At 45.6% G+C, this 12,073-nt stretch overlaps 1 protein-coding gene across 4 annotated transcripts in view; it reads right to left on the reverse strand.

The window, feature by feature from the left end:
- Nucleotides 1-12,073, reverse strand: part of OPTC (opticin) — a 72,166-nt gene that overhangs the window by 25,110 nt on the left and 34,983 nt on the right. For all 4 annotated transcript variants that reach the window (XM_078644687.1, XM_078644688.1, XM_078644691.1 and 1 more), the window contains exon 4: nt 1,684-1,842. In XM_078644687.1, the coding sequence (XP_078500813.1) occupies nt 1,684-1,842 (159 nt within the window). The remainder of the gene's footprint in view (nt 1-1,683; nt 1,843-12,073) is intronic.

Consider the following 12,073-nt stretch of genomic DNA (forward strand, 5'->3'; position numbering starts at 1 on the left):
ATTTAGTCTTTTGGTTAGGCCATTTCTCTGTGCATTTGTCTCAGTCCTAGCACCTAGATTCCTTTGGACAAAGTCCATAGTATGCACTCGCTCACTCATTGGCACATAATCTCTACCCCAAAGAAAGATACATACTTCCCTCTTGAGCCGCTGACTTGCAATTTGTCAGACGTCTTGGGGGTTCCGCACATCTGTACTGGACTCTGGAGAATCCTTACCAAAGTGACCAACCAGATGTAGAGGAGCTTGAACTACTCTTGCATGAGCAGAGTAAGCCCCTGACTGGGCAAAAAGATCTTCCTATGGTCCAGCTGGTTGAAGGAACTCATTTAAAATGAATGAGTCTTACAGGAGTAATGTGGTATTTGCAGCTCAGCTAGCCAGAGAAACTGAAGCAACTAAAGATATTCACAAGGATTAGTGGAACTACAGATGCAATTTCCTTCCAACCCATTTGGCAAGCTGGCACTGGCCCTGCCCGGCTCCGGGCGTTAAAGGTGCCAACACCTGCCTACTATTATGGTTCCAGAGATAATCGATTTTAAATTTGCTGTCATACCCTAACCCAGTTTACCATTAGGAGTAGTTCAGAATTTTCTTTTGCTTAGTTACCCAATTTCACTGGTTTCCTCCACACCCGGACAAACTTGACTATTAGAGTACATTCAAGAAACGGATCCAAAGGTTTTTTTTTTTAGACATGGGGACAGCTTTGGGGTTGTGCTGACACAATTCACATGTTGTCCCATATACAAAATGTCACGAAAGACCACGAGACAAGTAGGATCCTTAACTGGCCCCCTCCCCTCTAAAAATGTCTTGACTGCATATGATTTCTGATTGTATTTGTTAGACAATGTGTCAAACAAGACCCAAAATAGTGAACTAGCCATAGCACCCTAACATTTATTTTTTTTCTTGGTTGGACCGTTGTCTAGATTGACTGGAGAGTTTTCCGATAATGATGTTTGGAATCGTTTAAAATGGAACTGCACCTGCAGAGTTTCAAACCTACTAAGATGTCCACTTTGCACTTACTGTCAGAGACACTGATAACAGACTTCTTGTAGCGACTCAGCTACACAGTAACCAGCTATTTGGCATTTCAGTCCCCTGTACTGTTTTGTTTACAAATTTCAAAGTAAAGCTGAAAAGTCTGGAAGACTTCTAAGAACACTAGAGCACTGCCCTATGGGTTAGTATTGGTGAGCGGCTTTAATGCGATACAAAAATCTAGATTATAAACACTGTAAACATCCTGCTATCATATCCTGGCCACAGAAGGTGTTGACACTGTTTTGTTTCTTTTTTGCATAGCATAGTTGTAACTTTTCTTTTCTGGTGGCTTTTAATGCCAATCCTATTTGTCTCTGACGTTATAGCACTGGCTGGGCACTCGGTTTATTGCGTGCTAGTTACTGTGTCATGCTGTGCTGTATCTAAGCTTCTAAATGCTACCACCTCCAAGAGTACTCTAAACTGCTCGATTTCACTACTCCTGCCAAGTCAAGCGCCTAAAAGAAGTCAGTTTATTATATAATTGTAATGATATTGGAGCCTCTTGGACATCAGTAACAAACCAAAGAACCACTTTTTGGATACTGCACAGTAGTCACTGACTGCCCCAAGACCTGAAGAGATAGGCTGGAAGCTACCGTTTCAGAAAGGAAAGAGATCTCATACTTAGCCCAGTGAAGTCCGCAGCTCGGATGCGGGTGATCTGGTTAAAGCGGGCATACAGGTAGGTGGTCTCCTTTGGCAGCTTCGGGATGCTTTTAAGGTCGGCATCATCACAGTACACAGATGTGCCTAGGCACACACAGACTAGGCATGTGGGCAGCCCTGCAGAAAAGAAGAAATACTGATGCAGAAGTGGTTTGCAGAGGTCAGAGAGAATCCATGGATTTAAAACACAGACCAGAAAAGAAAACAGGCACTGGCAAAGACAATAGGCTGGGCGTGGGAGAGCATCTATTTGTTTTGTATGTACTACTGGTTTTGGCAAACCTATGCAATGGACATTAAAAGTGCTATGAAGTAATAAACACGGCTGATGTCTAAAGGTGGCGTGCAAATGCTTGCAAAAAAAGTAAGTAAAAAATGACATTGTAAAATCAACAAATAAAAAACATTACATTGTGCCAGAAATGAGAACATAGATGGCCTATCAGCCCTGACACTGAAGTGGGCTAATTTCTGGGCAGATGGGCACATGTGCAAGAGGAAAAATGCAACTTCTCATAGTGAAGAGAGCTAATAACGAAAGTGGGCTGACCCAGCCCCCCACACACAATTCCCCATTTTAATTTCCATAAGAAAGTTTGCTTTACCATACCGAAAAAATGCTGATTGGAATTATACCAAAGGTGGCACAAAGTTAGACCTTTACTCAGAAATGTGTGATTTTTTAAAAATCATTTAGCGCAATTCTGTTAATTAGTTTTCGATAAGTTGGCATTTAGACAGGTGCTCAGGAGGGCATGAAGTGGTTAACTCTGATAAAATGTTAGAGAGATGTGAACCATGCAGTACTCCCTTGACTCACAACATTTAAAAAAAAATAGTCTGTTCTGATTGAATGTGGGAGCTGACTCTCCTATCAACTACTTTCGTGCAGCGGATCTGGAGAAGGATCAGCAGTACAGAAATGATGTGATTGACAGGCCACAACATGAGAGAAATGTTGCGTCCAACATTACAGGACTCAGGGACTTGGAATCCGAGTCCTGAAAAAGAGATGGGCATATAAGAGATCAATTAGCACACCCTGACCCTGAGTGGATGGGTTGGTTGGCCCAAAAGCTGGATCCATGATATCTAGCGAGGCTCTCCTTTGTGGTACCTCAGGTCCAATCAAGTTCATCGGGTCCAATAATAAATGTAAAAGAATGTTAGAAGGGTCTGGTCGTAGCCTAGACTGCCATTGCACAGGCTGTAGGCTTAGCTGCCTGTGGGGCGTTAGGAGCAGGGCTTAGCTGGAGGCCACGCCGTGCAGTCATTCCTCGGTTGTACACTGGTGAAAGTCATGTGCCGAGGGGCCGGGGAATGGCTGCCTGCAGGAGGATGGACATTGTTGCCAATCACCTCCTTTTTGCACAGGCAAAGGTTGTGCACCACAGGGGTTGGTTGGGTGCCTGCAGGAATTTGGCTGAAGGTCACCTGCTGGGATTTGGTGCAGGGCCTCGCCAGAGGCTGTGCGCATGGGTGGGTGTTGGACACTTGCAGGGAGTTGGATGCAGATCACCCATGAGGTTTGGCCTATGCTCAACTTAGAATATAGTCAACAATTGCCCCAAAAATACCAAAATAAGCAAAGGTTAAAGTGATGCTATAGTTAACTGATGAAATGACTTATGAGCTAACGTTTAAAAAACAAAATAACCACTCAAAGTCACCAGGGGTATGACTGACTATAAATTGCACCCACATAACGCACTGCTTACGACCACCCATATTACATCACTCATGGCACGTTAATTGACAACATTGATGACATCACTGATGACACATCAAATTGATCATGGAACACAGGTGTAAGGAGACTAGCAACTCAACTGAACCGAAGACATCATAAAGTAGATGGTGAGAGAAGAAGGCACCAGAGCAACGCACTGGAGAAGATAAGTGAAGCAGTCAATAGAATGGGCATCCAGATGGTAAGAAGGGAGAGTAATGACACAGAGGGTAATGAAAGAATAGAGAATGAGTTATGTGCAATACTTCAGGAAAGTGGAATAGGAAAGTTAGGGCAAGAGATAGAAAAGAGAATTATAGTAAGCCTCTCCTAACATTAATAATTAGGGAAAGACATGTTTTGTACATGTACTGGCAGATGCATCAACGTAGCCTTTTGCTATTCCTAAATAGCGATTTTTAAGGAATCGCTATTTAGGAATAGCAAAAGCCTATGCATGTAGGAATAGCTATTAAAATAGCGATTCCTAAAAATTCCTTAATTGCTACTCGTAAATTGCTAGTCGCAATTAAGGAATGCTGTCCCATTCATTCCTATAGGCCTACAGGCCCATAGGAATGAAGTGGAGATTGCATGAGCAATTTGCGAGTACCAGTAGGTACTCGCAAATTGCTCATGCAATTTCAAGCGTGCAAGGGTGTCAAAATGACACCCCTGAAATTGATATCTGCACATATGTTGCACACACACATGCCCTAATGGCATGTGTGTGCGCAACATGAAACTTTGAAAAATGCACAAAAGTGCTTTTTTCAAAGTTTTAGCAAATTACCATGAAGTTCAACTTCGCCTGATTTGCACGGGTGGGGTGTGATTGGGTACCCCCACCCCTCCTGGGGCTGGGATCAGACGGGTCACAGGGGCAAGAGGAGGTTGTGGATACGAGAATGGGTGGAGGGTGGGGATCCCCTGGCATTTGAAGCAGAAACAGGCACTCTGCGGCAGGCAGCCATCTTGGAAAATGCAGCAGTCGTTCACTGTTGGCATTTTATACACGAGCGTCCTTGCTCTGGGCTCTTGCCTGGGCTGGAAGTGTGTGGCTCTGTGTGTGTGTGTGGCTCTGTGTGTGTGTGTGTGTGGCTCTGTGTGTGTGTGTGTGGCTCTGTGTGTGTGTGTGTATGAAAGAAATAGAAAAACATCTATTTCTTTCATTTTGGTATAATCGCGGCACCCACGGTTTACTTTTAAAATGTTACAAGTAAAGCGCGGGTGCCGCGATTATACCAAAATGAAAGAAATAGAAAAAAAATCTTTTTCTTTCATTTTGGTATTATCGCGGGTGCCGTGGGTGATGTGGGTACAGGACAGGCAGACGGTTGGTCTTAGGGCAGGAACAGGGCTTTGACTCAATGTGTTTTCTCCAGATTGGAGGTGTGGGAGCAGCCATTTTCCCCCGTGTCTGCTCTGCCGGGTTTAGACTGCTGCCCGCTGAGTGTTACAGAACAACCCATCGTGTAACAGCAGGAAGAGGTCTGACAGGGGTGGGCACAGGGGTGAGGAGGCAGCCAGGGTGCAGGGCACGTTTCAACCATCATTTATGCTGATCCCAGCAACACATTTTGGTTTAATTGCGGCACCCGCGCTTTACTTGTAACATTTTAAAAGTAAAGTGCGGGTGCCGCGATTATACTAAAACGAAAGAAATTTCTCTTTTAGAGCCGTCCCACTTGGACGGGCTCGGCATGACTTCCTGCTGGGGTAAAAGGTTTCTTATCTTCGTTATGGGGTCATCTGTTTGGAGCCATAAAGAAGCCCCATAAAGAAGATAAGTAACCTTTTACCACAGCAGTAAGTCAAGGAAGCCAGTCCAAGTGGGACGTCTTCAAAAGAGAAAAGAGTACGTCACTAACACCTCTTTTCCAATGGCTGGCCACCGTTTACCATGAATGGTGACGCCAGCCAATGGAAAAGAGGGATGGGGCTTAACCTCGCTAGTGTAACGTACCCTAACGCATGTGCGCAGTCTTACGCTAGCCGAGACCTAAAAAGCAATCTGTGTTGCGATGGAACACCCACAGCAACACCCATTGCACGCCCCTTTCACGCAAAGTGATGCGTGAAAATGGGCCGTATTTACAATACCATGAAAAGCCACACAGGGTGGCTTTGCGTGGCCTTGTACATATGGGCTTCCATAGAGCGCTACCGGAGCGTCAAAAAAAGTGCCACTCCGGTGGCACTAGGGGCTTGTAAATATGCCACTTTGTGTTTTAAAAAATGTGAGCAGGTGGCCGCTAGAATAACTGCATACAGTGCAGGGCGAGCTGGGTCCCTACCACTCTCACTCTAGACACTGTGGCGCTACACCATGGTAATTACTCTCCTGCTCTTCTCCTGGGTCTCCATTTCGTGGTTGTGTGTATATTTACTTGACTTATAGTCCTTCTGCTTCCATGCCCATATTGGAGTTTCTTGTTCCTTTTGTCCACATAGATGTCCTGCTCTCAACCTTGTTTATGCTAGGTTGTCAGAAGCCTCTCTTCCTGTGTCAGATGAGAGTGGTTTATTTCTGGTTTATATGCTAGCCAGGGACTTCCCTTTCAAGCCTGTTCTCATGGCAGATATGAATCTACTGCTTTTGTGTGTTTCTGGTGCCATATTTATTCTGTAGGGGCAGCAATATCTGTTCAAAGGTCCTCCGCTTTGGCTGCATTTCCATCAATTTTCTCAGCTCTGCATTCTTTCGATAATTCTCTTTTTCTTGTATATTCTTTATTGTTGTCTGCTTGAACTCTGTGCTTTTGTTTGCGCACTATGTTCATGATTGCATATAATTGTTGGCCAATAGTTTCTGTCCATAGTAATATTCCTGATCCCTCTCTGAGCGTTGTGGTCACATTATGCTACTTGTTTGAACTGAGCAAAGAGCGTCTTGTTAAAAAAAAAGTCTTGTGCACTTTAGCCAGTCTGATTATTAATGAAAGTCATATTTTGGTTCAGAACAATCTAATCAGATGTTCCTTTTCCTCAGAGTCTTGTTACCTACACCAGGTCATTACTTTGGTGCTCAATAACCCCCTTAGTTGTTCCTTTCTATGAATCTGATGCCTGCACAATTATATAAATTCTGCCAACCAGTGTTTGAAGTGCATTAAAAAGTATGGGAACTGTGATGCTGTGCGCAATAGGGGCGGGGTGAGCGAGCATGGTGGAGGGGTCAAAGGTGGGGCTAAAAAAATCCAAATGTTCGATAGACTGCTACGAAATGTGCAAAGGTTTAATTTCAAAAAGTGCTTCCAAAATGAAGATTTAGTAATACCCAGACTGTACATAAAGTCATTTTTTTACAACAGTCTTTTAAAAGCACAAACTTCACGGCTCAGCTGGTAACTCCCTTGCAATACCAACCAAAATGATAAATATGTCATGAGGACGTTTCAAGTGATTCCATCTATTAAAGCCAATACCGTCTTCCAAGCACCCTTTACATTTGCAGAATATCCAGTTGCGCGCATTTATATTGCTTTTAGGCAAGCAGTCACCCTAGCAATAAGGCTTGTTAAGCTGCCTGCACCTCCCTCGGTTTCACAGCACAGAAGGCTCCCTGCCTTAAACTACACATGAAGCATTTCTGCTCTCAGATTTAATCGTCTGTCGTGTCCTTGTCTTAATAACGACAAAACACTTTCTATATGTTTATCAAGGAGCTTTATTCTTTGCTTCTTGGTCGGTCCCCGTCCCTACTCTAACTGTCCCTTTCCTGTCTCCGCTCCTCCTCTTCCTCTGGCCCCCTAGCTCCGCCCACTCCCAGCTACTAGACTGCATCACAACATTACATCTCCCCCTTGTTAACGAAATGAACTTAGGGTCCAACATAGTTATAGTTCCTTGGTCAGCCACACGGGTCCGCGGGCCCTTCGTTTGAGCTATGGAGACGCATCTCAGCTTGCGTTGTGTGGCTTTATGTCGTCTTGATGAGAGCATCCTTTACTACGAGAGTGCATCTCTGCACTTGCACGACGTCTCGTGTGATGTGCGTATGCTCAGGTTCGTGGTGGTTTTCACTCAGCTTCTGGGTGATCCACCCACCTTCCGTGTCTGAGGTGACTGTGAAGGGCTCATCTGATATCGGTATTCTGTCTTCCTTTGCGACTCTTGTTCGATTGGCGCCCGATCTCTTTTCTGAGGGGATGTTGTTCTGGTTCTCTTCCGAGCACCCGCATGTATTTTTATTTCTTTTTGTCTTGTCCGGTTGAAGGCAACACTGTCCTCCTGTTCAGAGTCCTGGATACCAGACGGTAAGGTACTATCTGAAGAGATCATCTTGGTATGGCTTGAGGACTGATTTTCTCTGGTTGTCTCATCCACTCCCGCTCGCGTTTGGGACTGGTGAACCCTGGGACCGTCTGGGTATGTGTATGTTTTCCCCTTATCCGATGATGACCTTTCTCTATTGACGCGTCTGGCTTCACTTGCAGATCAACTGACTGGTCCTTTTCCATCTGGTTAATAACGTCCACTGTATCTGTTTTCCTTTGGTAGGCCTTTTGAGTCAGCCTCGCTGACCCCATCCGGGGTGACGGTGTATTATTTATGTCTTGATACACCCGTGACTGACATGACAGGTTTATTTTTTATTTATTTATTTATTTATTCAAAGTTTTATATAGCGCGAACAAGTTTATATAGCGCGAACAAGATCCTTACAGATATCAGAGCGCTTCACAGATACAGGGGTAGGGGCAACAGGAATGAACAAGATAATGGGAGCAGCATAGTAATCACTAACATAGTAGGATAACAATAATGTACAGAAACATATCAAAATACAATCAGGTAAACAAGTAATATAAGACGTCACAAGTCATTGCTCCTACTACAGAAGGGTTTAGGTAAAGCCTTGGATGTGTGGATGGCTTATACCAATTTCTTAGGATAGAGAAAGCACTGGGTGGGGGCATCGGGAGGGTGAGACAATACACCAAAGTGTTAACATATATTGGTCGGTAGTAAGAGAGTAGCGTAGTAGTGACATCATAAAGTAGGAGTATAGTGCCAAAGAACAAGGTGATCAGTGATACAGAGCGATGCAGAGTATCAGATCCAGTATCTATAAAGTTCAGGAGATCTTGGCCAGAAGGATTGTTTTCACCTCTTTCTTGAAGAGTGCAGTGGAGGAGATAAGCCTGGTTTCCGGAGGGAGCGCATTCCAGATCCCGGTGCCATTCCTGAGAAGGAGCGCTTGTATGTTTTTTCTTTCCGGAATCTGCGAGGTTTCAGGAGTAGATTTTTTGTACTACGATTGGATCTCGACCCTCCTGATATAGACAACTTTTGCGCGAGGTAGTTGGGTGCCATGTGATGCACGGCTGAGTGTGTCATTACTGCAATTTTTAGCTGTATTCTGGCTTCAAAAGGCAGCCATTTTAGAGATTTTAAGTCTGGGGATATATGCGAATGTTTTCTTGAGCCAGTAATGAGTCTCGCGGCAGCGTTCAGGGAGGCTCTTAGGGGTGCTGTTGTGGAAAGCGGGAGTCCGCTGAGGGCCACAACTCCGTAGTCTATGCGAGGGATGACTAAAGCTTGTACAGCAGTTTGGAAGTCTTTGGCAGGGAGGAAGGGTTTAAGTTTCCTCAGTGTGTTGATTTGAAAATTAGCCCCTTTTGTGGCTTTGCTAACGTGCTGTTGCATGTTGAGCTTGGCGTCAACTGTGATGCCTAGGGATTTCGCTGAGTCCACGATAGTACGTTGGACATTGAGTGCTGTTAGGTTATTGAGCCAAGTTTGGGTGGTGGAAGTTTTCGCCGGGGGTGAGATGAGTAGGAACTCAGTTTTCAGCGCATTTAGTTTGAGGTGATTATCGGCCAACCAAGATTGAGTGTTGCTAAGTGTGGAATTCAGAAGTTTGATATCTTCCGGGGATTGTAGCTTTAGGTAAAGTTGTGTGTCATCGGCGTACATATGGAATTGAACATTGGATGCTTGGAGCAAGGTGGCGAGCGGTTCCATGACGAGGTTGAACAGTGTGGGGGAGAGGGAATATCCTTGTGGAACACCTAGATCTGCAGGCACCGGTTTAGATAGCACATTGTCAATCTTGAACTTCTGCGACCGGTTATGAAGGAAGGAAGAAAACCATTTGAGAACAGTTCCCGATAGACCCATTCTAGTGCTTAGCAGCTCCAATAAGTTCTCATGTTTGACCGTGTCAAATGCTGAAGAGAGGTCAAGAAGGATGAGGAGGCAGGACTCATTGCGGTCAAGGATTTGGAGGGCGTCATCAATTATGTGTGTCATAGCTGTTTCCGTGCTATGTTTCGCTCGGAAGCCTGATTGGTGAGGGTTGAGGAGGTCAAATTGGTCAATGTGTTTTGTTAGTTGGAGTTGGACACATTTCTCCAGCAGTTTGGCTAGGGTGGGGATATTGGTGATGGGCCGGTAATTGTTCAGGTCAGACGGGTCAGCTGTGGGTTTCTTGAGTATAGGTGTGACTTGCCCCACCTTGAGGGAGTCTGGGATGAGACCTTGTTGAAGGGAGCTGTTGATGATTTTGGTCCAAAGAGGGAGGAGCAAGGGGATGAAGTCTTTTACTGCATTAGCAGGTAGGGGGTCTGTGAGGTGATTAGAGGGCTTCAAGGTGCAGAGTAGTTTGTGTATTGCTTCTTCCGAGTAGGTGTCGAAGTACAGCCAGGATGCCTTGTTTTTAGGTTGAATGTTAGACATTCTGGTGTGGTTGGGGAATCGGCTTAAATCCATGACGAGGTCGTTTCTTATGTTGTCGGTCTTTAGCTTAAAGAAAGCAGAGAAGGCTTCACAGTGTGGGGTGTCGCTTGTTGCGTTGTTTGATTGTAAGGGTTGTGTCTTTGTTTGAGTCTTAATTAGTTCGAACAGTTTTCTTGGCCTGTTTTTTGCTTGGTCCAGCTGACGGCTAAAGAAGTCTGACTTTGTGCGCTTTATTTTCCTAAAGTAGGCATTTCTCTTGTTTTTAAGCGTTTTTAGATGCAGTGATGAGGGGTCAGATCTCCAGGTACGCTGTGCCATTCTCATAGTACGCCTTTCGTCATTGAGTCTGCCATCATACCAGGGGTTAGAAATTTTGTTGGAGACTCTCTTCAGTTGCAATGGAGCGACTTCATTGACTATTGATTTCATAGAGTCAAGGTAGTGGTCGGTCAGTGATTGAACATCCGAGACACCTGAAGGGGGAAGGAGGAGACTGCCGATGTGGGGAGGCAGGGTAGTGGGGTTAAGATTCTTCATGTCCATTTTCCAGGTTTTGGATTTGGTGGGTTGAACCGGGTTAGGTTTAACTTTTTCGTTAATAAAGAAGGTGATAATGTGGTGATCTGACCAGTCGCAGGGTTGGATCGCCTCCAGTTGGGTAGAGTCCTCTTTGGCGATGATGAGATCGAGTATCGAGCCTTTGTCGTGTGTTGGTCTATCGCATATTTGGGTGAGGTCAAGCGCATTAAGGAAAGTTTTGAGACTATTCACCTCTGTGTCTTTCTGATCATTCCAGTGGAGGTTAAAGTCACCCAGGTAGACTTGGGTGATCTGCCGACCGGCATTGGATGTGATCGTGTCCATGAGTTGTTGGGTGAATATGAGGTTGTCACCAGGCGGGTGATAGATGAGATGTAAAGCACAAACTTGTTTGCCCTCGCTGGTGATATCGAGGCAGAGGAGTTCACAGGAGGTAAGGGAGGGGGAGGCGGCTTTAGTAACGGAGAGGTTGCTCCTAAAAATGCATGCAATTCCCCCGCCCGTCTTGACAGGCCTGTCCAGTCTAATGATGTGATAGTTGGGGGGGACTAGTATGTTCATTATCGGGGTAGAGGCTTCAGTAAGCCACGTTTCAGTCAGAATGGCTAGGTCCAGCTCCATTGCTGAGACGAGATCAGCGATGTCGGAGGAGTGTCTCTGGGCCGATCTGCAGTTGAGTAGGATGCATTTGAGTTTGGGAGTGAGAAGGGTGGTCGAGCCTTCTAGAGAGAGGGGGACTTTTCTGAGGTTGTTAGGGATGGAACCTCTGTTGTTATGGGTTGGGAGCCTCAGGGGATTTGAGAGAATCGTGGGTATGGGGACGTGTGTGTTGGATATGTGTTTTACCGGACCTGGGCCATAAGAGCGTAGGAGAGAGCATAGGTCGCGGTCAGACAGTGAGTTGAGGACACGGCAGGGGCGGTGGGAGTTATTGCGAACGGGGATAGTCGGCCATCTCGGGGGTCGTTGGAGGCGAGGGTATTTAGGGAGGGTGCGTCGTTTGTAGGGTAGTGGGATGGTGGGAGGTAGACTGGGCTGTGAGGAGAGAAGGTCTTTGATATCGTGGACATCTTTTTTGACTTGTAGGAGATCCTCTTTGACTTGTTGGAGGGTAGATAAAGTCAGGTCAAGAGGAGGATTGGAGATGGCGTTGGTGGTGAGAGCCATTGGTGAATGGTTGGGTAGTGAGCTAGAAAGCGGGCAGGGTATCGAGGGGGGGGATATGCTAGCGTTGTTGGAAGGTTCTGCAGTGATAATGAGTGGGATGGCATTCGAAGTGTGGGAGTATTTGTGGACGAGGGGTGTGGGTGAAGTAGGTGGAGGGTGGGAGACATAAGTAGTGTCGTCAGTGGGAGACGGTGCCGGTGAGTTGAAGAGAGAGTGAAGGCTGAAGAC

This window comes from Lissotriton helveticus, chromosome 5_1, assembly GCF_964261635.1.
Source record: "Lissotriton helveticus chromosome 5_1, aLisHel1.1, whole genome shotgun sequence".
Taxonomy (NCBI): Eukaryota; Metazoa; Chordata; class Amphibia; order Caudata; family Salamandridae; genus Lissotriton; species Lissotriton helveticus.